The 26,252-nt window shown below is 35.7% G+C and overlaps 1 protein-coding gene across 1 annotated transcript in view; it reads right to left on the bottom strand.

The window, feature by feature from the left end:
* SCEL (sciellin) overlaps positions 1-16,320 on the bottom strand; it is a gene marked incomplete at its 3' end in the record, with an annotated part of 40,036 nt that extends 23,716 nt beyond the window's left edge. Inside the window, exons 1-4 of the mRNA XM_010149996.1 lie at positions 16,200-16,320; positions 12,531-12,648; positions 11,829-11,891; positions 11,435-11,506 (exon numbers count right to left, since the gene is read on the bottom strand). Coding sequence (XP_010148298.1) covers positions 11,435-11,506; positions 11,829-11,891; positions 12,531-12,648; positions 16,200-16,320 — 374 coding nt within the window. The remainder of the gene's footprint in view (positions 1-11,434; positions 11,507-11,828; positions 11,892-12,530; positions 12,649-16,199) is intronic.
* Positions 16,321-26,252: the final 9,932 nt, after the last annotated feature.

The raw sequence follows: 26,252 nt of genomic DNA, 5'->3' as shown, positions 1-26,252 counted from the left end.
ATATCAATTAAATATCATTGTAGATATTATATTTCTTACAAGTGTAACAACACTGAGTTTGGATTTTCTTTGAGGATTTTTTTTTAATTAAATATATATATAAAAAGAGCTATTTAATACTTTACTTACTGTACTACTGCATGCACTGAGCCTTTTGAAAAATTAGTATTCCAAGACTAACTGTTTTGCTGGTATGGATATACCAATAAAGTGGAGTTTCTTCACTATTTCCAAATTATTTTAGTAATAAAGGAACTTTTAAATACTTTTCTAGTACCTACTAAATAAATTTTAGTTTTCTAGTAAGGACTACTATTTTACTTATTTAGCAAAATACTGATTTTCTTAAAAACTAAGTAAGTATACAATTACACTTTCCTATTTTCACTTATTTGTGCGAACAGTCTGATTGGTCACTATAAGTACACAAAAATGACAAGAAATTATAAGAAAGGGAAAAGGTGGCTGATAAAGTTAGAAATGAGAGTTACATGCTTCTTTAGAGAATCCTTCTATTATAATGGCAACTCAACCATGACAAGCTGTGTAGCTGTCTTAATTATAAGCCTTGAAATTACAGGTTGGTTAAGTAATCTTTTCCTAATTTAGATGATGTGAAATGTAAATTTAATTAATTAATTAATTAAAGGCATTTATTTTCTAAAATTAAAGCAACCTTTGCATATATTTAAATAAGTTTAGAGTACTTTATATCAATTCATCTTACATTAATACCTTACATTACAAGCCTTTGCATGAGCACAGCTTTTTAATTTACCACTTTCTTCACTTTGCTCACACTTTTTTCACTCTGTCTTTATTGCATCAGTTTAATATAAAGGAGTATTTGCATTAGCAACATACATAACTGTGGAACTGAAATTGTTAAATAGGTTTTAATTTTTTACGCAGTTACTGTTTGTTTGGTTTTTTAATTTTAATAAATATCCAATGAAATGTTCCAAGCTATGTGAAAATAATTACATTTCTGTAAGGAAAGAGGTTTTCTTCATGTGCATCTGAGACTGACTATGGAGGAACCTTCCCAGGTAAATTATACCACCTTTGCATTATAAATACATGTAAAATATTTTGTGCATGGGAGTGTGTTGGATTTCTAAAACTACTAAGAAGCAAATAAGCAAAACATACATCGTTGGAACCTCTGGATTTTCTGAAGTGGTCCTAGAGAAAGAAAAGAGTAAACATTTCAGAAACCAAGTAGCAAAATGCTAGTACCAAAGCACTTTGCAAGATTTTAGCTCAATCAACAGCAATTAATTTTAAATTTCCTTCCTTCCAAGATGGTATTTTTCTTTTTTCCTAATGTGGAATGTATGTTTAACTGAAGTAACATAATATGAAATTCTAATCCCATTCTTTAGATGTTACTAAAAGGCAATCATTCTTAACTGAACGTGCTCCAGTCAATCACCCTGATAATTAGTTTTTTGTTTTCAGCACACAATTCCCAACCAAAAAACTCAGTTACAGTGAGCTGCTTATATTCTTAGCTTCAGTTGCAATTTCTTTTAAGTGTTCTCTAAAGTGTGCTTAATCAGCTTGGAATGGAGGCAAAGCACTGTTGACATTTACATGTCATGCTTTACTATAAAAGGCTATAATCAGGTCTCAGAAGAGGTAAGTAAGTAATAAACCCTGACCAAAAAAACCCACAAACCAATGATTGCTGAACTACTTTCCTGAGGATAGCAGAACAATCAGCCTTTCTCATATGTAAAGAAAAGACACAGCTCTTTGCTCCAACCATCTGTGAGACTGATAATGAACTTTTCAAACTGTGGTTATTAACATTTATGCGTAGCACTTTATTTCCCAAAACTAACAGGCAAGTAAAAGGCTTTCCTTTGCTGACTATTATTAGTTATAGTAACATTCACAATTTGAAATAGCTTTCCCATCTTCAAAGTACTTTTAAAAGATAAACAAACTAATGATTTAATACCCATCGCTGTTTAACCAACTGATCTTGGTAATACCACTGTTAGATCATGATCATGTTAGATGATCCTAGAAAGGTCATGAAAGCTTCAGAAAGAATATGCCTGTATTTTGATCTTCTCCGAACTATGAGAGCAGAGGAGTAGCTGGAAAATTAGGGTTGAGAAGGACACAGGAATCCCAGCTTTTTGTTGGAAGCTGGGCAGATTCCATATAGAGGATGCATCCTACCCTATGCTTTCAAACTTACCATTTTCATAGTGAGATATTGAAATGAAGCCATATAAATTCATCATAGTTGACATTAAAAATATCTAGTAAGCAATGACTTAAAAGAAAATAAACTTTAGCATTTAGGAGCTATCTTTCTGCTGTGTGGTGGGTGACTTTGAATCTTGGCCAAACAGATGGACAGCAGTAAACACAGAACAGGATTCAAAACTTGGTTTTAAAACTTGGTTTTAAGGGTTCACCTTAAAGCCTTCCAGTGACAGAGATTCCATAAACTCTCTGGTCAATAGTCTATCAAGGAATTATACCTAACATGACAATCAGATCATTCATTTCTGTTTCATTTAATTTTCATCACTGATATGTGTGAGACTCACGTTGGAAGTTTTCCAGATTAAAAGTAAGGAAGCACAAGACAAATGTTGCAGCCAATAGGGGACCTAAGCAAAGAATATCATGGAAGTTCATTAATGATTATTTTAAACCATCCATTTTCTGGTTTTCGATGAGAGCACAAAAGATCTTCCCTGTTCTCTTTCTGATTGGCCAGAAAGCATCCACAACTTCAGAAATAAGCATTAAACATTCATCTGCAAGTATCTTTAGCCTAAGATTTTCTTCTAAACTATTTCATGGACACCTTACTGAGAGCTGACTAAGCAGATACTGAGGTTTTTGTCCACACTGTTAACCAAAAAGGAACCAGGGTTAGCACCTGGACATCAGACCAAATAGCACCAATAGCACCAACAGATCCCTGCCCTTACGGCTAGTCACTCTGCAGCAGATTTGTCTTGTGGAGAGCTAACTGCAATAATCCAAAGCCAAACCATGAAGAAAGCATACAAGCATTATAAAAATATTTGGGAGCCCTTACGTAACCTCAAGTCACTGGCATTTCATATACTCAGACCTCAGACAATGCGGTATCAAGCTGCTAAGAGCCCCGACATGTATTTAAGCATGGCATTTTTCTTTCCATGACATCTTACTCACCAAAGTACCTCAAAGAACTGCCCTGTTGACTCACTTCCAAAATAGCTCTTGCCAAGAAATGGGAAATAACTAGAGATCATTAGTACTTACTGTTGGGTTTCCACTGTTTCTGTCATGGTCTTATTGCTTGAAACTGGGGGAGGCATCCAAGACTGCCTGTCAGTGTTAAAAAATGAATTTCTGAGTATTAGTTTAAAGCTATGGGTCTGAACACCATACTGTGAGTGTTAGAATGCCAGAATTGATGTAGAAATATCTGGAACTTTTCTTAAATTACCAGTATTTTGAAATACTGCATGCAGATGCTTTTTAGACAAGTGAATGGATTTGGAAATAATATAGTAATTTTAATTATTGTTGTGAAAAATGTATTGTCTTTCTCTAGGTGGCAACCTCAGTGGTATGTATAAATGGATCATTCATGGGAAGGACAATCAGATAGAATGCACAAAGGAAAAGGTGTCAAGTATCAACCCAAGAAACACGTTCAGGCTGGAATTAGAGGGCACAAAAAACATAGAATCATAAAACAGTTTATGTTGGAAGGTGCTTTAAAAATCATCTAGTTCCAACCCCCTGCCATGGGCAGGGACACCCTCCCCTAGTCCAGGTTGTTCAAAGCCTCATCCAGCCTGGCCTTGAACACTTCCAGGGATGGGGCATCCACAGCTTCTCTGGGCAACCTGTTCCAGTGCCTCACCACCTTCTCCATGAAGAACTTCTTCCTGATATCCAATCTAAACCTCCCTGCTTTCAATTTAAACCTGTTACCCCTTGCCCTGTCACTGCCCAATTTTTTAATTGACTTTTGATACATTACTGAGGTTTAATAGACTGCTGTGTATCCTCTGACAACCAAGCAATGGTGGTAATAAATACCTTTTTTTCTTGATTGGAGAAGTTGCAGCATTGTTTGTGGATGCTGCATTAGGAGTCCAAGATTGTCTGTTAAGGAAATATACTTAATTTATTATTCTATAATATTGTATCATTTTAAATGAAAAAAACAATTATTAGAAATCATATCTCTACTATCACAATGATACCCCTGTGTATGGTAAATCATGTAACTATATCTATATATGCCAAGTGAAATTTTGGAAATACCTCAAAATATACAAGATTTGGGACACTTTAAGTGATTCTGATGCTTAGAGAACAGAATTCTTTTTACTTGATACCCAAAGTAATTTCTGACTTTTTAAAATCTTAACTTCTGTACCTACACCTCAATTTCCAAACATTAAAATATTAATATCCTTATTTTTCCTATTTTAAAAAGTTATGTTTCTTATTCAATTATGTCAATGCTGCTCTATTTTATGATATGCCTGTAAAAGGAGTTGGTAGTCCTCATACTTGTAACTGTATTACCAGCCAGTGATTTTTCTCACAAGGTTTACCAAAAAGTCATTCTCTTGTCCTCTGCAATTCTTGATGTAATGAGAATAATTGAAGAACAGAGCTTTACAAATCATTCTCTTGCTGTCTGGCAGAAAAAAATATGTACCATTTAAGTCTCACTTAGGTCCCACTTCAGATTTCATGGTAGGCCTATTAAAAACCAATCTCTGGACAAAATAATATAAAATCGAATTTATATGGTGTATTATGTGTCATCATCAACATGATTTACAACACAGAAGGTGCAAAATCATAATTTAAAAGAATGACCTCACTTGAACTTTAAGTGCCAGAGATACTTATTTGCTCTTCACAGTAATATCTCAACACTTTGTAAGGTGACATTTAATTGCTGTGCTCAGTTTTCACTAGCAACTATATTCAGTTTAATTTATTATGGATGGAATTCTACTGACATTGATGAAGGCACCAAGTGATATATTTGTCCCTTTGCATTTATATATAGGGTGGCTGAGCTCTTGAGTCATTTTTTTTAAAAAAAAGCAATTAGGTAAGAGCTGTAAGTTCTTTAGAAAATAAATTTTCCATGTTGTGTGGTCATATTACACATATAAATTGTCCTTCTGTGAAACATAACGACCGTTTTAATGGCATGTCAAAAATCTTCTGCTAAATTATTTTAAATTAAGAGTTGTTTTCTACCTGTTTTAAACAAAAGACTGACTGTCTGACAGAAGAAAAGCTCTCCACTGGAAAAATCATTAGGCTGTCTATCAGAAAAGTATTTTTTATGTTTTGGTACTCAAGTTTTCCATTGGCAATGCACAATGGTGTTTTCCATTGAAAACCTTAATTAGAATATTTTCATGTAGTCTTTCCTCAGAAATACATATGATATTTGATAGAATTCATGCAGAAAAATTTAGAGCTCTAGACCATACCCACACTGAACAGTTTTCAACACTCTCTTATTCTTTCTTTTCTGAATTTAAAATACTGTGTTTCTTAATAATTGCTGTGCTGAGTAAGTGTAATCTGAGCTGCTCTCTCTTTTAATCTATGTGGAGAAATAGACATTTTAAAGGAAAACTCCTTTAAAATTATTAAATAATTATTAAAGAATAATTACTAATTAATTTATTTATTCTAAAGAAAATAATCTGAGATATGGTATGAATTGTCATCCAAAAGATCCTTTTCCTCCTCACTGCCTATAAAAAGAGTTGATGATAATCTAGATATAGATGTCTGCATTCCAGACGTCAAGTTTTTGAAATGAAACTTACTGTTAGGCCATATGCCATACAAATCAATTGTCTATATATTCTTGGTATGTACATACAATCAAAAGTTATGATAATATACAATACTTAGATGATAATGCATGATAAATGATACATGACATTTTATAATACATAATACTTAGATGATAAAGTTTCCAAAACTCATACCTGTTGCTTTGCTTATTATTCAGAGTTGGAGATTTATTTATTTTGTCTGTATCACTTCTGGCTGGAATTCTGTCAGAAACACAGAAATTTTTTATAATACACACTCTAGATCTTTTTTTTTTCTTCCTTTTTAAAAAAAGCCCCACTTTCAATAAGGTAGAAGGTGGAGTATGACTTTACCTTGTGAACAGATTAAAAATTCCCTAGTATCAAAGTATATAGAATAGAATAGAATAGAATAGAATAGAATAGAATAGAATAGAATAGAATAGAATAGAATAGAATAGAAAGAAGCTGAATTAATATAAATTTAGTGCATTAATATATGAAGTCTAAGTAGCTCACTGAAAAAATAGTTTTAAAAACATTATAATCTAACACTAATTGATATAATGTATCAAGCTTCATTGTTAAGAGTTAATTTATTACACCTCCTATGAATTACATCAGAATGCTAGGAAGAAAGCAATGTTCAGTCAAACAGTACATAAACTTTCCTCTCCCACTCTCCTCTCCCTCACCATCCCTTGAGAGACGCAACAGTCTCCTTAACTTTACAGCTTTTAGAGATCAATGTGATTTGAAAAGACTCTGGTGTAAAATCCTGGATAGAGCACCGTGGTGACCTACAAGAAGAACATCTATCAAGGGAGTCAGGTTATTTGTGCTTAAACTGATTTTATTAAGCCATGAAATTTACAGTAAGAAAAAACCACATGATTTTTCCAGCCCTTTATGGATTCTACAGTTGTTGCCCTTCTGAATTTTCACAGAAAGCACCACGTAGCTATCGTAGCTGAAACAGCCAAAGTACTTATGTTAGCTTTCTTCTCATACAAGGAATATTCTTTAATAAGAACAGGGGTATTTCCAACAGCTCAAATATATAGTCATGTTCATTTAAACAGACTACAAATTTGAGGGGGTTATCTTAAATATTTGGTTAAAACATCTGAAACACATTTTGAGCGGCAACTTATTTACATACAGAAATTATTTAATTTTAGTTAACTATTCCCATCTATACACTGAAGCTACAAATACACAACCATTAATCCTAGAACTATAACCTAATATTATATCCAAAACATTTTGTATCTTGCCTTCAGCCAAGTATGTGTTGTTTTTAATGAACAGCCTTCAAGGGACCTCTGGGACACAATCTGCACCAGCATGTTCCTTTTTCAAGTCTTAAATTTGTGCAAATAGTTATCTCCTGTCACGAGCAGCTTGTGACTGGGATCGGCAGTTACAGTTACTCCAAAGATCACTAGAGGTCTCACTAAAGTTGGGGGACGACTGCAGATGCAAACGTGAGTGTTCCTTCTCATTCACAACTATCCAATGACCAAGCATTTCTTTCATGTTTCGTTTTGTATTTTCAGAATTTCAGCACAATGCCTAAAATATTTCTGTAGCTTCTCATTTTAAAGGCTTAAAGGGTCCATCTGGCACCCTGCTGCACTGCTGCCCAATGTAGCAGAAGCTAGGAAAAATGAAGGTAAGTATAATGTTAACTTCTCTTTGTACAACTTTCCATCTTCTGATAAGCAGCGTCGAAGAATATCCTCTATTTGCACTCAGAATGCTGTCTGCAACAGACGCCTTTGGATCAATTATGCATTTGCCTATGTAATGTTTTTCTGAACCAATTTAAATTTCTGGCCTCCACAAGATCCTGTGGTGGTGACTCCTACAATTAATGCAAGTGTTAAAGGAAAATCTCTTTTTAAATATTTTTTCTCTATTTTTTTGTTCTTTAGATCATTACTTAAACATTTCATAGAGTGCCTCCTCATTCTTACAGCGCAACAGCAGAAAATATTCCTTCCTTACTCACTTTACCTATATCACTCTTCTCCAAGATGAGGAATCTTTGTCTCTTCAGGCATGTGAAAGCTATTCCATCCCTGTTGATCATCCTTTCTCACCTTCCTCTTAATTTTCTTTTTTTTTCTGATCTATTGTACCTTCTTCACATAAGTGAAATGCTGCTTGAAGTGTTCAAGATGTGCAAAACAGGTTCATACCATGACTGAACAGTGGTTTCTCATTTGCTCTCTGTTCCTTTTCTAATGAATTCTGCCATTCCAAAGGATTTAATTATTAATAAATTGGACAATAGAAGTGTCCCATTTGCTTCAGCCCCATCTCTTCCAATCTAATTGCTATAAATTCAGTTAGGATTAATTCTTCCTGAAGCTATTACGGAATTAGTAGCATTTAGTACTTGAAAAAGTAGTAACGTAATTTCTGTCACTATCAGATTTTTAAATTTTCTCACATCTTTTGTCAAATATTTACTTGACTGCTTATACTAAGAGAGAAATAAAAGAATAAATAAAAATTTTCCTGCCATCCAGAAAGGCTGTCTGTGAGCATCTGCACAATACAGTTGTTGTCTGGGTTAAGACGAATTCATCTACATGCCCATACAAGTACATGTGCATCTCCTGTCATCAAGCTACAGATTTCTGTTAACAACTTAACACTGTTTGTTTTTCTCTTGTGCTTGCAGCCCGTGGTGCAATTGCACGTAGTCATCTGCAAGGGGTCCTTGATACTGAAATTGCTCAACTTCTGTAGATATTGGGTTAGGAAAAACTCATATCAATCAATACCTTCTTTGAACATGGATATGGCAGTGCCCAGGAAACAAAAGCTGTCAATATGGCTTTTGGATATGTTTTCACTGTCACATATACACATAAAATGAAGAATTCAACATTACTCCTATACTCCTCAAGCATTTCATTTTGGATTTTTTTTAAATTAGAATTTCAGTGACTATTTTGCCTCTTTGAAAACGAACTTTTGAAGAGATTTTCATCCAGATAGATCCAGATTCTTTGACTCCTTGTCTTTTGGAATATTACAGTCATGCCAGAAGAGATGAAAAGCAGAATTGTGGATGTTCCAGTATCTGTCTGGAAAACAGGTAATTCCTAAAGATAGCAATAGGACAGTAGAAGACTACCATTTTACATCATCTTAGCTAGAAAAAAATTATTTTCCATATAGACAATGTGACTTACAATAAATCTGTAAACATGTCTGAGAGACCTCCAATACTAAGGTAGTTCTTCTCAAGAACTGTCTACTAGGAGCAGTCCTTTAGACTTTATTCTTCAATCCAGGAAGATGCTCCATTTTCAACTCTGTCTTTTAGTTTTGGACAGGAGAAAAAATGAATGCTGCTTTTTCACACAGGCAACTGAACAATATTGCTGCTTGGCAAACTGGTCTATTTTAAGCTTGGAGACTGCTGTACTATGGTTATGCTTTCCAGATACAATTTATAAGAAAATAAGGGAATTGTATATGGTGGAGAACATCCTTCAGAGAGGAAGCAGAAGTACCAGATTTGACTGCAAGCTACAAAAAGGAGCTAAGAGAAAATATGTCACCACACCCTTTTATGTCTTAGGTCACAAGTTTGAGGAGATGCAGAACACGTGGTCATCCCTTACAGATGCCTGCTGGCAATGGGTGTGCACAAATTAATCCTGATATGGCTATATTCCACAGTTTTGAGAAGACCAGTGATTAGTGAGGAAAAATAAAGAAATTGACCGCGGCTTCCTCATTGTGATCATTTCAAGATACAACCATCGTAACTTACTCCATTTAGGGACATATTCTGCATTAGATATCGGAAGTGTCACACCTATAATCCTTTTTTTGTATTCTTTGTCGTCTGTTGCATATTAAGAACCTTTTATGTCAGATATTTGTGTATATGAAAACATAAAGACAGCTTACAACCTAAAATAATTCAGACATCTTAATATCTCATCATAAAGCAAAAAGGCATAGATAGAGTACAAAAGTACAAGAGTGTTCAGCAACACTGTAGAAACTGGAATTTTCCTATGCCTTCTAAATTAGTAACTAGTAAATTAGCAACTTTCACGCTTATATGTGTGAAAATCAAGCCTTAAAAATTGATTTAAAGTCAATAAGCATGTGGATAAGAATGACATAGCTGATATATTCTACTTGAGTTTCTAAAGAGCTTCATAGAAATTTCCTTTAAGGGCTCTTAAATAAATTATCTCATATGTGATATTAGAAAAGGTCCTATCATGCATAAATAACTGGTTAAAAAGTAGGAAACAAAGGTTTGGAATAAATGACAATTTTTCAGAGTGGAAGGAGGGATCTGTATGAGACCTATGTTTTTCCGTATGTTCACGAATAATCTGGAAAAGAAAGAGAATGAGATCATGTTGCTTGCCAATGACACTAACTTATGGTAGTCAATACAAATGCTGACGGGCAAGGCTTTCAGAAGTCGTCTGCTAACATGTCAGATTTCTAAAATGACAGATGACATTCACTTTTCTTAGATGCAAAGTAAAGCCTGCCAAGGAAAACAATTGATCAGTGAACCAGCTATTATCACTCAAGAAAGAGGTCTTGGAATTATACAATGCAGGAAGATGAAAGCTCAATTCTCAGCAGCATTCAAAAGAGCAAATTCAATATTATGAAGTACCAGGGAAGGGATAGTAAATGAACTAGAAGCCGATGTTACACTCCTCTATATATGTAAGGTGTGCAGCCACCTTAAATACCTGTATGGAGATTTGGGCCCCCAGATCAGAGATGAAAATGGAAGTAAAAAATATAGAAGAGCAATAGGTAAATGGAAGTTATAGAATGGTCTCCTGGTGATGGGTGATCAAATACAGCAGGATTCGCTGTCCTGTGGAAGAATCGTCAGAGGGGTGATATTACACAGCACTGTAGCGTATTCTATTCCAGACTTCTATGTGGAGAAGGTAAATTTTACATAACAATATTTTGTTGTTTCTTACATCAGAAGTAAGGGTCATCAAATCAAATAACACAGTGCTAAGATCCAGCCAAACACGTGCACTTTTTCCCCAGTGTGCATTTTAGTGCTGATACTCATAGCCTCAGAATGTTTGGGATACCAGATGTTCACAGGGGCTGAATTTTGGAGATGCAATGCAGAAAGGGCCTACAAACACAAGCATGGTCATGTCTTATTTCAACAGAGTTCAAGGCTGAAAAGGACATTGAAATTAAACATCTGTGTAATAAGCATACAATTCTGATATTTGTAATGATCATGGTATGAAGTGGCATGATTTATAGTTTGAAAAGAAGGAAAATGGGGATGATTGGTTATTATCTGTGCAGAGATACTTACATTTATGAGGACAAAAATACACAGAAATTGATAGAGAAAAAGAAGAGCAAGATGACGGAAGAACCTTTTCTCAAATCACATTTCCATATGTCTCATTGACAATTAATGCAAAAATAATTCAAAATCTTCTATTTAGACTCTTAATAAATAAAAAATTACAAATCCCACTGATTTCATTCACATTTTCATTTTTAAGACCCCTCATAGTTATAAGAATCACAAAATACAATGCATACAGAAAAAGGCCTACCTGTCCAAGGTAGTATCAGACCTGTATCGTCCAAGTACAGCTTTCTGATCTTCCTTTTCATTTGTGCTACTGCTATAAAAAAGGTTAGAAATGCCACTTTGATCACTGTTTTTATCACTGCTCATAACCACTCATCAGCAATAAAACAATATAGAAGTCTCAAATTAAGGTATCATACAGGATTTCAGACCATCCAGGTGTCAACAGATCCAACTCTGCATCCATTGCAATGACTGACTTAACAATTATTGATTGCAGAGTCAGATTTAGAGTGGAAAAATGTATAGACTAAAACTGAACAAAGTAAGCTCTTTCTATAAACAGGATATAGTAAAAGGATACTCAGTTTTCTTCAGCAATATCATTAGAAAGATGTTCAGATACTCTACTGTACCTGTGTAGGCTCTCTTGGGATTTGTATTGATTAAGCACAGCCCTTCCATAGTTTTCATCAGCACTTCAAGAAAAGAAAGACAGTGGTTAATTAAAATTTGAATAGTAAAATTAGAAAATGGTTTCTTGACAGATTTCTGTCCTTGATCAGACTTCACAGCTGTCCACTACCACTGTAATCACAGCAGCTAAACGTCTCTGCATTACATGACTGCAGACAATTTGGAGTAAGAATTATCTCTCTACATGCAGTTCATGGGCAAAATAATGAGAGTCTCACAGAGGAGTTTCTACTGTAATACAAGACCTAGTTTGCATTCAATTTCAACTGATTCTGACTTAAGGTCCTTTAAAGAACTTCCCAAGATTTATACTCTTCATGCTTGTGAAAAGAAAAAGTCAGATTGTATTCTTGCAATGTAAATATATGAATTGTGGGATTTTTCTTGTAGAGCAGAAGCCTGACATCTCATTAAATGCTCAACGCTCAGAAGTCCCAACAAAAAGCATGGTCACTGAATGTTCAGCAAACTAAGCCTTCCAGAATGCAATCAATACCTCATCAAGATAGGCAAATAATAGTTAATTGATTAGATGAATGTAATTCTGGTTGATATAATTCATTAAAAAGTGGACACTCTAAGAAAATGTACATGACATACTGAATTAAATACAGAAGGAATATATTTAGTATCTTTTTTACCTTTCCTCTTCAGGCCTCTTCTTTATCCAGCTGTTATCTTGCAAAAGGGTTCGTCGTTTATTAGCATCATGAGTAGCCTGTTGTCTGCTTTTAATTGCAACAGAGGGGCTCTTATTATCTATAAATGCAGAGAAACATGTCTTCAAAATGAACGTATGGGATAACTTTGGAAATTTAAAAGCACTATTGGAAAGGCTGAAATATGTAGAAGTTTAGCAGATTGAATCTTCAGCTATCACTCCTGTTTAGTGCAGAGTGTTTCCTTGACAAGATTTTGGCTTAATCCCTTCAACCTTGAAGAGACCGCAGAAGCTGAGTTTACCAAATTAAATTCAGTTTCATCCTTAATATGAAACAGCTTCATATATTTTTAGTGTAAACAAATATCACAGATCTGATAAAGGAATTATGAAATATACATACAACATTAATCCCAGGAAAGTCAAACTAATGAATTCTGTTTCCTGGGGTGTTGTCTGTGGTTTTTGTATTTGCAGATGTGTGATGGGATGCAAATTTTGAAGTTAATCTTGAGATGACCACATGATCCTCCACCTACATCCAGCCCAACATATGTGGATTTTCAGGTTTCTCAGAAGGGTCAGGCTCCCTCTGAAGCTTTTTCCTCAGTGGCTGAATAAACAGGATCATTTCTAGCCAGCTATCTAGTTTTAGTGAACTTTTAATAAAAGCAATACCTTTAAAATCTATATCTTTATGTCAAATATAGCTAAATTGGTGTATAGTTTCAAAGGTTATTGAGAGGGACAGCCAGACATGCACACTCACATACTGTATGAAAACTTACGAAAAAATCTAAAATATCTTTGCCCAACAATGGTCATATTTAGTATATTGAGGAACCAACAACATGATGTTCACATTATTTGTGAGAATATATATTGCTCACTGTATTAGAAAGTTCATGTCTTCCTCTTTTGGTTTTGCTTTATGAAGGGTTTGGCCCAGAAGCAAGCAAAAATATTCAGTAACTGTTGTCCAGTATTCTTGGTTCTTTTTCTTCCCACCTAAGTTTCATATCATCAGCCTGTTTGAGGAGAGGGAAATATTGTACCTTTTTTAAGTTTTCCCTTCAAAATGGAGCACTAGAAGTTGAACCCAAATGGAAACTCCATTTTTAAATTGTGATACTTGCCTCAAACTTTCCCAGACAAAAGAAGGTGAAAAATTAAACATGCAAAAGCTTTGTCAGTAGTATCCAATTAATCAATTAACTGACTGATGAATACTGAGTTTCTTGGGTTTTCCTGTAGAGACCTTCAAAATTTTCTCCATCAGTTCATCTCTCTCTGAGCATCCACACAAAAGGAGTTCAACATCATTAGATTTCAGGAGACATCATGATCTGTTGTTCAGTAATGACATTTGACTGTAAAGACTGTGTATAGAAAACCCACACTTCACAGAAAATACATGCAGTCAGTATTTTCATTTGTCAGAGGTGTGTTTTGGCATTCTGCTGTGATTTATAAGAAAATGTAGTTCTTGCTTTTAATACAAGAACTTCGGCTGTAGTGATAACATGAAAAATGACAAATAGCTACATTGAGTGGAAAAGCAAGTCATAATAAAGCATCAAAACATTCATTTTATGACTGGCTTTTTAAATACATTTTTCTCATGAAAGAAAAACATTGCAGTACAAAGATATAATTCAGTCTAAAAATGTAAATCTGACTGTAATCCAAATTGTGTCTGCTCTTATCTGTTGCAATTCACTGAAGATATGTCTATACTGCCAAATAAAAGAAGGCCAATGAAGGGATTAAATGAATGGCTTCATCCTTCATGTTTGCCTAGTTACAAATGTTCTCTGGATCTGTGTCAGACTAACCTTCTCCAAAACTGAGCTGGTAGAGTAGTGACAAACATTTAAAAGGCATGGCTGTGACAGCACAGATGTGTGCTGCTGTCTCTTGGCCCTGATGCCAAGGTTTGGCTTGTGGTTTTTGTGTTTGGTTGGTTGGTTGGTTTGGTTGGTTTTAGTTTTGGGTTTTTTTTGAGCAGCGTAGATGCAGCCCTTTGAGATCATTCAGCAATGAACAGACAAACCAAAGATGAGCTTTATAAGAATGTGCTGACAATCACAGTAGATTAAGAACAAAAGGTCATCTACCCTCACTACATGATTTCTGCATCAGCCTGTTCACTGCCAATTAATCTAGTTTTTCTCTTAAAAATATTTATTAAAGTCTGACTTTAAAGACTTCCAAAAATGAAGTCATCTCAGCCTTGCCTGCATAGCTCCAGTGGTTCATTAAAATATCAAATAAAATTAACACTTCTTGTAAACCAAAAGGAGGAAGAACCTACACCAGTTTAAACAACAGCATTGTCTCATAGACACTGTCAAGAATTTAGAGGGTTGTAATTGACAAACAAAACTAGACTAAGTGCATTTTCTCTAAATATATATTTTTTAATATACTGATAATACTAGTCATGACTGGGATATAATAGGGACTTGGATGAACATATCTAGATAGAAAAAAGCCCTTGCAACATTCAATAATCAAAGATTTGAATGAATATCCATTAGTAAAAACTGTACCTTCCCATTCTCATAAATATTTAAATATCTTAATTTGATACAATCATTTGCATTGGGAAAAAAAAAAGATAATTTTTGAAAGTAGGAAAAATATGAGTTCAAGTATATGCATTCCAGACATAAAAATTCTCTGCAGCTAGGATAGCTGATGGCAGCTGAAAGTATGGAAATAATTCCAGCATTCCTTTCATGCTAATAGTTTTAGCTAAAGATGCTTTCAACCATCTGCAGTACATTTTAATCTGTGCTCTACTGTCAGCCATAACCTCCTCTGAATCTTGAAGAAAAACTCTTCAATGATACAAACATAAGCATTTCTATACATTCAGGAGATACTCAGTATATATCCAACTATTAAAATTAACCTTGCATGTGCAATATTGACTTTTTTCCAAAAGCATTTTAGGAAAACTGTTATCACCTACCCAAAAATCACTTGGATTTCACAGAAATCATGTCTTTCTGAATTGTTTAGTGCAAACAAGGTTTTGGGAAATCTCCTATAAAGACAGTAGCTGAGGAATATATACTGTGTTTTCTTTTCAAGAAATGTCACAAGCAGTTTGCTAATGTGTGAGACCTTGGGTTTGCTGAAGAGTACTCATTTCTGGTCTAATAAATTGTCTCCTGAGTTCCAATTAAAAAATTAGATATGGAGCTGACACAACAGTTCAGGTCACACAAGCACAGGCAGATGGAGCTTTTCTCCTTCTTATTTTGGCAATAAAAACTTTATGTCCTTAACATGGTAGAGCCAAGCTCCTTCCTGCCATGGCTGCACGCATTTCAGTGTACCTAGACCTGGCATGTCCCACCCAAACCAGGTCCTTGTGCACCTCAAAACTTTTAAGTCTTTAGAAATATTTGTAGGTTTTGGGGAAATGGAAAATTTTATTATATTTCCGGTTTGTCTCCGGTCATTTCTCTGCACAAAAAGCAAACTCCAGCCATCCTCGAGTATTGTTCCTCCAGAACAAGCAGTCCCATCTGACAATGATTAAATAGCTTTTCTCTCCCCTCCCCCATACTACTTTTCCTCAATTTCTCCTTATTTCCCCTGAGTGAGTCAAAGAGACAGTGCTGAGATCGTAGGATACCCGGTCTGCCCACCACCCTCCCAGCTGCCATGCTCCTGTGGAGTTTCCACAGCAACCACAGGCCTCCATGGAGGGAACCGCCATTTTGCACCACACTGCCAAGCTCCGCCGGGTCCGCCATACTACACTGCCCACTGTAGTGTTTTGGCCTGAATCTCTGCCAGCAAAAGCTACACCTTTGCGCCTGAAGTGGGTCCTACTGTGATTCTAATAACCAGGCTGTCACCTGGCGGTGGTGTGCCCCGTGAGGGAGCTGCATGGTGGGCACGGTGGTGCTCAGAAAAGAGGGAGGCCATGCCTTAATCTCTCAAGTACCCTAAGAGCAGAAAATGAAGGAGACTCCGTATTACCGCTTTGATTAGGAGACTCTTTTCGTACGCTGAAAGCTGACATTTGGTTCAGTGGGCTGTCCTTCTGTGGGAATCTAAAAGAAAGCATGGGAAAAAAAAAAAAGTGAGAGTTGACAGTGACATTAGGAATCAACCCCAAAATCATTTTTAGTTTGTTTGCCGCTTTGATCACCTCCTCACGCAAGTTTTGTCTGATGGAGTGGAATGACTAGCTCTAGCTGCAGCCCTCCTTGAAATGAAGCTCAGGCACAGAGGTGGCTTTTCCCTCCCTGGTGATGACAATGTGTACTCCTGCCCTGTGCTTCTGCCAGTCACACCACCTCTCCCTCCTTTTCCTTGCTGGGACCTCCTTCCCTGAGAACACGTTGAGTGACATGTGGTGAGAATGAAGAATGGGGCGAGGTGATTATTTTTAATGGGAAGATGCTATCAGCGTGTGGCTCAGAGCGGCGCCTGGAGCACACATTGGTTCACCCAGCCTCACTGACGGGTCTCACAGCTTCAGTGGCCTGTGGGGGTCCAGGAGAGTGGTGGTTCTTCTGCCCTGCAGCTGTTTCCCAGTCACTGACTTCTTCCCTTATCTCAAATCATGTTAAAAAATGAGCCTCCAAGACTATGGATTTAAAAAAATAATAGTAAATCTTTGGGAGTTGAGCCACTCAAAAGATTTCTTGTTATGCTTTGACACTGCGTTTTGAATATTAGCTTTTCTAGAGAAAGCATCATGCAGAACGTAATGACATTTTAATAACAAAAAATTCCCCCTTAAGAAAAAAGAAAAAGTGATCCTAACATTGACTTAGGACTGTGGAAAAAAACCTGATGGTCCCAAGCAAAATGATTCCTTTTGAAAAGCAGAATTTTCCAAGAAAATGTTAAGCTGGAAAGCTCCCAACTAGCTCCACTGGTCAGGCTGCTAAAATTTACAGAAGCACCAGAAAACAGTTTCTGTAACAGAAGCAGTTGTTAAAAATCAGAACCGTGCCCAGTTTTCTGTGTGACATGGTTGTCCTCTGTTTTTTGGCAGATTTAGAGTTCATTGCTCACTCATCTAATAGCATGGATTGAGACACCAGAGCTTGTGCCTGGTTTTTTACTGACAGAAGCTGAAGAAGTTGAATTTTGTCGAAAGCTTAGCAAAAATACTATAAGTAATGCTGATAATGAAGCATATAAAAATAATGGATGCCATTAGGAATTGCATTTACAGCAGATTTTGGAGGTTTATGTTTTTATTGCCAGACAATTGCTAAAAGAGCTTATGATTTCCAAGAAAAGAAAGCAGGAAACCAAAATCTGGACATAACCAAATGCAATTCTTTTTACAAAGAAAAGATATAAATTCAAAAATAATATTGGAATGTAAAAGTCTGCATATATCTTACCCAGTTGTGAAATTCCAGATGTTTACAAGAGTTTAAAATTCTGGCATGTTGATTGGAAGGCTCTAACCCACACTCCTTTCTTTTAACTTTAGTTCTTGGTATCAAGCATACACACATGTGTGTGTAGAAAACATCTGACTGCTGGATCTGGTTCCCACCCAATAAAAATATGCTCCGAGCTATGGTGAGCCTTATTTGTTTTGCAATAGGTTATAAAATATCTTGCAAATTACTGATATAAGGTTTTAGGCAGCTCTGCACTGAATTTCGTAGAAACTGTTCAGGTAGGTTAACAAGCCATCAGTTTCAGATAATAGCCATAAATTTTCCTGAACTGTCACAAGATGATAGAGAGGACTCTGATATATTTAAGTTTTCAGCTTAGCAACAGCTGGACATCTGGTACTGGTCTTTATTTGAGTCAGGATAATAGGAAGTTTGACATTTCAGTATATTTCACAAGCAGTGAGTGCTTGCCCTTCTTCATCTGGAGAAAAAAACCCAGTAGTTTTGTATAGAAGGAACTTGGCTTTATTTTCTAATAAAAATTTTTAAAGTTGTTTCCTGAGGCAAGTGAATCATACAACTTTGAATACAGAGAGTTCTTTTGTGGAAATTAAACCAAATGTGGCCATGAGGCTTAGAATATCTTGTTTAAAATGCATATTTTGCAATTTAATTGTTTCATATTAAAAATAGCAAGAAACTGCTATGTGGACTTTATGCTGTATGATGGGAACTGAAATTTCTCACAGATCTAGCAAGAAAGTATCATACACCTTTGTTAAAAATAAACAAGAAAACCTCAGCTATTTGTTCTGAAATATAAATTATCTTCAAACTAAAAATGCCGTACAGTTTAAGGCTTGTCTTTGAAACCTACAGAATAACAACAAATACATTAATGACACGGAGACCCTGAAAAGCAACTGGAAAGTGGGTTTGCAATTCCCTCTTGTATCCTTGCATGACAAAAGAAATTCCAGCAAAGATCTCAAATCAGTCCAGAGAAGGCATGATTTTTTCATCCTTCATCATTTAATTGAAATGGTGTTTTGGCTCTTGTCCTAGGTTCATTTTTTAATGTTTTTAGGGTAAAACAATATTTCTGTTGCACCTGTGTACAACATCAAGAATAAACTACTACCTGGTCTCCAAGCCTGAAAGCAGTATACATAAACAAGTATGCACACTCCCTTTTACAGTCACCGCTGAAAATGTGCCAGATATTATGAAATTTTAAATCCAGGCATTTTAGTCTTACAGAATACTGCTATATTGTCCTTAAGGTTTACTTCTTGCTGGAGAACTTTTACACTGTGCATCTAAGATTAATTCTTTAAAATCCCAAATGCAAATTAAAAAATAATCCTCCTTTAATTTCTAGCACAGATGATCAAGAATCAATATAGTAAGGTTTAAATTTCAAGATCTTAGAAGTGAATCTTGTGTGAAGAGGCAGTATACAACTCTGCAAAGCATTTTTTTCTTGGTTTTTGCTATTGTGAATTAAGTTTGCATATGTGTCTGTGTATGTGGAAAGGGGAATGGACAGGAGACTGTGAAGATCACATTAATTTAAAGACTTGAGCTCATAAAGATTTGGAAATACCACATTGTTACCACAGGTCAGTGAACTGTTTATTTTCAGCCCATAGTTCAGGGGAGAGAAAAAAGCAGTTTTTAACTTTGCAAGTGAGATTGTGAGAAAGAGAAGTTATGGGCTTCTACACTGTAGTAGTAAATTATGTTCAGGCATTCTTAAGATCTCAAACACTGAAGCAAAACAACTCAGCTGGAATGCAAAACAAAAACAAACAGGCATGCAGCTCCAGTGTAATTTGAATTTTAAAAGAGCGTCAGGAAACTTTAAAGGAAAATTAAAACTGCCCCAGCCAGTCCAATGACCAGTTCTCAAAAGGTTTTAAGACATGCCAATCCTAGATTCAGACCTTTCCCCTATTTTTGGGAAATTAAAATACAATCCCAAAGAAATCCAGAAAAAACTTAGACGTGACCTCAGGGAAAGTCAAATGCTCCTCCTAGCTGGTAGCAAGTTATTCAGAAAGCATCACAGCTCTCCAATTCTATTTTTATCACAAACAGCCATGTTTACACTACTACACCTCCTTTCCACATTCTATAGTGACTGGTCAGCAGAAGACCTCAGGCCTGCCTTAATTTCTCAAAGCTAGACCTTTTAGTTCTCATCTGGTCTGAACACACCCATTCTTCCAACCCAGAGTCTTCTTGCCTTCCTTCTGTTCTTGGCTGTAGCTTTCTATGTAATTAGGTTTCACATATATGTATTGCTGTATTTTAAAAATACATAAGAATAATAGAAACATTTCCTGCAAGAATCATGTTTTCCACATCAGACTGAACTAGTTATAACCAAAAAAAGCCTTTGATCTTTAGCTTCTAGCTATGACAGTGATTAAGACCTTATTTATAAATATTCAGATTATATATGTATTTTGCTTTGAATAAACAGTATTTCTTTCCACAGCTTAGAGGTACTGCATATCATCAAACTGTACAATAAGTAATTCAACACAGTAGATGTTGAGTGAGTGTTGAGGGAGGTACACCTTCTCTTAAAAGTCAAAACATTTGGGTTTATACTGTTCTTTTCACAAATGTAAATGCCTAAACAATCAAAGTTCCAACTATTACTAATGAGCGGGGTGATATAAAAAGTTGTAGATGAACAACTAGTTTAAAACTAAACAGTTTCAGAATTTTCTTGTCTTCCGACTTCTTGTGCTGTGTTGCTAAAGCGGTGTGGGTTGTCCAGAAGTCACTTGACTTTGGCATGTCCATGTAAAATGCCATCTGGAATAAACAGCTTCTTATATATGGCTCTACACAGCCACAGCTTGCTGACTACTGTTTGCTTCATGTCTTTAGAGTTCCAATTTTTCAAACATGTCTTAATATCCACCATTTGAAAAAGAAAATAAACAGATACTTTGTTCTTTCTTATCCCAAATAACTACCTTTCCGCCAAAATTTCATCCACTTGAAGGACGATTCTGCTCTGAAGTACACTGAACATTCAGTGCCTTGTGAGTAATCAGAGCTCAAAATTTTACAATGATTCCAATAGACATTTAATAAAAGGTTAGGAAATTATTTTTCAACATCCTGTGTGCTTTAACCCGTTTTCTTGCTTCCGCTGCAGCCCAGGAGAATTTTGGATAGAATAACTGTTGGTGAGCAAATGAAATGAAGGCTTAGTTCAGCGTTACTTTACAATTATTTATTTATTTTTGCCACTGGATTTGTTAATGTTAATTTTATCCTACCTGGCTTATATTTCATTTATGTGGGATGAATGTGGAGAATACGGGCTCAAATTGAAAGTGAGGAGGTTTAGATTAGTTATCAGGAAGTAGCTTTCCCGGAGAGGGTGGTGAGGCAATGGAACAGGTTGCCCAGAGAAGCTGTGGATGCCCCATCCCTGGATGTCTTCAAGGCCAGGCTGGATGAGGCGTTGAGCAACCTGGTCTAGTGGAAGGTGTCCCTGCCCATGGCAGGGGGGTTGGAACTAGATGGTGTTTAAAGTCCTTTCCAACCCAAACCGTTCTGTGATTCTATGATTCTATGAATATGACATTTTAAACAAAAAATCACATTTGATCCTACTTGATTATGGTTTCAAAGCACACTGTAGTATTTCTTTGTCTTCAGTTAATAACTTCCATGTCATGTCAGCAAACTTTGTTATTTTCTCCATCATTTCTCTTGAATATAGTGAGACCTAGATGTGTGAGCAAGTAACTGAATAAAGTCCCTCTGACTTGATACAGGATAAAGATCTCCAAGCCTTAGAACTAAGGCACTGGGAACACACATCATTACAGTTGTTCTTCTGGATACACATCCATTATTGTGTGAGGTGAAAACTTTTTGGTTTAGAAGTCAACACCAATTTTGCTGTTCTCTACATCCATTTTCTCCCCTCAAACATCAGAAGCGCTGTGACATTGCTGTTAGACCTGGCTACCTATACTTCAGTTCAAACAAGAATTTGTATTTCTAAGCATGGCATCACTTCTTGATCACACATAAAGGCTGTTTTTCAAATCACCATCGCAGCTAGAGCCACCCAAAGCTGTATCATCCTTCACATTTCCAAACATAGCACCATGTCAGGTGCTGATCTGTGTATAACCGGTGATGCACTTTCTCCCCTACAAAACTGTCACCAGTAACCACTGCTGTAGCTCAAGATTGTAGGTCAGGATATGAAATAGAAAGAGTACTGGTGTTGCTAACTCAGCACAGTGCCAAGTGTGTAGTCAGAGCTTAACAAATAAACACCTGAGTGTCATTTACATTCTTCAAAATTATAAGTAACATGATTCTCTTAATCTGGCAATTATTTAGTCTTTTTGCCCTTTTGCCGAAAACCACAAGTAAAAATAACTACATTTATTTTACAGATGTTAAAGAATAACAAAAACATCTTCCTAGAATGTATTTTGTTTTCAAGAGTTACATATCAAAGCAATAGCCATATAATAAATTTGTAAGCTTCTGCAAATAATACACTGTGCTTATTGTGAGTATTTTACTATACAGTTTAGGCCACAGAATCGATAACAACCCGCACAGAGAATAGTAGTAACATGTGTATGTGCGTAAAAGAGAAAACAGGCAAAGTTAGAACAGGCAAGGTAGAACTAGAGAACACATGAATATATGACAGAAATCATTCATCTATTTGTAGCTGAAAGAGCTCTCAGAACTGGTTTTTCAGGACGTGGGTGGAGGAGATTCTGTTTTGAAAGACATTCATCTTCGGAACTGTCACTAATGTAAAATCAGCTGCTAAGTCAGAACACAAATTTATATGTGTTTTCAAATTAGAAATATATGATCAGTTTTGAACAGCTTTCTTTCTTAATAGTGTAGAAGGGCAGTGATAATTTTAATTTTTTTTAATTCAACCCTTTAGTTTCACTTTGCTGGATTTTTAATGAAGAACCCTTCCTGTTTATACATGGGTTTGGTTCTTGGTACAGGTAAGCCATTGTATCAAAGCAGAATGGGTATTTTTGCTATACCTTTTGCAAAGGTGGAAATGAAAGCAGTCTGTTGCTAATTTTTTTCCAAAATCATATAATCAAAATTCAAGTAGATGAGATTTTCATACTTTTTAATTTTAGATAAAAATTCCAAAGAAAGAATAAAGAGTAAAATGAACCAAAGAACAAAAAATTACATCAAAAGAGCATTCATGAAAAGTTGTTTGAACACTGAGTTTGTTATCAGAGAAGTAACACTAGAATAAAATACAATTAGCAATATAATGTAAATAATGAAGTAATTCATTTAGCACAGCCAAGAGAAGAGGTACAGGGAATCTGAGGAGTAAACTGAGACAATTTAAGACCTGGATTTTCATAGTCAGATTCTCCACATTTCTTGAAAATCAGATCCTTTGAAGTGGGATCCTTAGTTACACACTGAGAAATCACAGAACATCTGAAAATGTAGGACTCTCAATACATGGAATATAAAAACAGAAAAGAAAACACCCTTACCTAGATATGGTAGAAGTTAGTGTCCTAGAGTGAGTCAGAGTGGTAAGTCAAGCTGGAGATACCTAGAAGTGAGGTACAATCAAAGCAGACAGAGAGCTGAACTGTCGTTCCCCATCCAGCTGTCTGAAAACTCAAGAGGTTTCTCCTTCAGAGGCTGAGTCACTCAACGAGGAGGTAGGAGGTGTGGAAAAGGGTGGCACCTTGTAGAAATACCAGATCAATTAGAAGTACCAGTGAGCTGTTATACTTCTGTGCTTGTTGTACTTTTCAAGTGCAGCAGGGCTGGGTTTCAACGAATGAAATGCTCTCAAGACCTTGAAACAGAAACCCAAGCAATTACTAGTTGGAAAAAATATACTGGGATCATTTGGATTTTCCCCAGCAACATACATTACAGAGTTACAGGGTTACATCTCAGCTAGAGGTTTTTTTGGGTATTTGCACAGGTGAACATGAGGAAACACCTCATTTCATCAAAGGAGAATTCTGCAGAAGTGTTATGTGGGGAACACACATTGGAATCTGATATGCATTAAGTTTTTGCGCTGCTTGAGTATGTGGGCAGAGGCAAAAGAAGTGCAGGGGAAAACCCTCCCACGAGATCTTGTTGCAAGTCCCTCTTATCTCTACACATTTGCATTCTCCTGCAGTACAGGCAGTAATAAACAGAGAGAAGAGGCTGACAATTTCTTTTTCTTTTTTTTCCCCTTTACAATCTCTGCAATACCTTTTCTGTAGACTAAGAACTGCCTTACTCTTAATAAATATATAAGGAACATAAACTTCCTTATAGGAATGCTGTGTATGACTCTATGGTTCTGTTTAAGATCTGGAGACTGGTTTTAAAGTATATACAAGCCCACACTTCTGTATCTGGGGAGCTTTTTTAATGAAATATGTAAGAGGTGTTTATCCAAAATTCTGAGTAACTTTTAGCCTTATTATCTTTTGTGAAAATTAAGAATTTCTTTCAACACAAAAAAGCAAACTCTGACACAAATTAACTTAGTAAATGACTCCTTAGCCATTTCTAGTACTTTTGCTGATGTTTACACAGGCCAAGCATAGGCTTGGCACTTAGTAGCATGAAGTTATTGTCTAAACATCGGTTATATCTGATGAAATACAGCTGATGAAGCAGAGCAGCAGACAAGAAAACATCAAATATAAACTACTAACTACCCCAAGTTTCAAAATTAATGAATACAAACAAGCAAAACTTTCGAAACTTTGTACGACTCATCTTCTGGGTTTCTGAAAGTGAAAAATGCTTATAGCAGTCCTGGCATGTCCAGGTACACAGTACTATATGTTTATCTGGTTTTAGATTCAAAAAGAAAATGTTGTCAATGCATCTCTTTACAGACACATTACAATTTTAAAATTATAACACATGTGCCTCCCAAATGAGAGAGAGGCCTTTCCTCAGAAGCAATGGACAATGGGAATCTGCTTAAAAAAAAATCTACATACACTTTGAGTTGAAATGGACACAACTTTGATTTATAATAACAACACTTGAGACTAGGAGTGTCATTTTGTTTTGGAGTGTTTTTCTTTCACAACCCAGGTGCTAGATTATATTCATTTGTTATCATTTTACATTCAACCGGAAGAGTTCTGCTCATAAATCAGAGATAAGCTTAACCTGTCTCACAGCACTGATTTCTTTAGCCTGAATGTTTGAGAAACACAAATAGAGATGCAACCAATAAATTCTGGAGAAATTAAATTTGTATTTTCCTGTATTTATAACCTTTGGGCACAGAGAAGAAACTATGGGACACAGCAAGCCAGTTCTGCTACCAAAATAAGACAGAGGCTTATTCTAAGACAGTTCTTGCTAAGACTTTAGGGGCTGACAAAAGAGAATAAACCCTCTACAGGAAAGTGCATATATATAAGAAACTCCAACAATTCACTTTATGAATAAAGCAGGCCAGCTATCTTTTATTGACTGATCTGCAACAAGTGTATTCAATGGATGGTGAATTTTTAATGTTTGCTATGCTTATTACTTCATATTTCAAAGCTGGAAAAAGTAAAAATTAAGCCTTTTTTCAGATTAAAGCACATCTGACTTACTGCTAATCATTCTGTCTAATTATCTCTATGGTAATCATATGTAAGTGGTGTACCTGATGAATAAATTATATATGATGCAATGCTGTGTATAAGGAATTGAACATTTTCAACATTAGCATACAGTGAAAGTGACCCATAACTATTTTCCATGAGCAAACCTTCCATGCCCTGAAGAAATTCAGCTTTCAGAAATTCAAGAGAACTCAAACTTTGCCTGTGGATCTCAGTATAAAAAATAAAATGTATCACAAATCCAGACAGCCCCGGATTGTGTGAAATGTTCTGCAGTCAGGTTTAGTGAACAGTTTTGTTTCCGTTCTCTAGTTTAAGGTCCTTACTTAATTGAAGGAGGGACAGAAATATAGATACAGTGAAATGTAATTGCTCAGACTGTATCAGAACTTGAATTATGTCTCCCTTATTCCCTTTCTTACCCACAAGAAAAAATCCCCAGTTGTAGCACAAACAGATTGCATTCTGAACCCGAATTTTTCAGCGGTGTCGAAAGAGAGCAATGAAAAAAATACAAGCTCGTATAAGCCTCTCTATTGTCCACCAATGACTGATCAAATGATATGATTGATCTAATCTACTGCTTCACTGCACCATGCTTGACTATTGATTTATCACAGTTGAAGGAAACATTTTAGTTTAAACATTAAAGTGCTTTGGTGAAGTCAG

This window comes from Eurypyga helias, unplaced genomic scaffold (genome assembly GCF_000690775.1).
Source record: "Eurypyga helias isolate BGI_N326 unplaced genomic scaffold, ASM69077v1 scaffold4860, whole genome shotgun sequence".
Taxonomy (NCBI): domain Eukaryota; kingdom Metazoa; phylum Chordata; class Aves; order Eurypygiformes; family Eurypygidae; genus Eurypyga; species Eurypyga helias.
The sequence above is the reverse complement of the archived record's forward strand: the minus strand, read 5'-3'. Positions and strand labels throughout refer to the sequence as shown.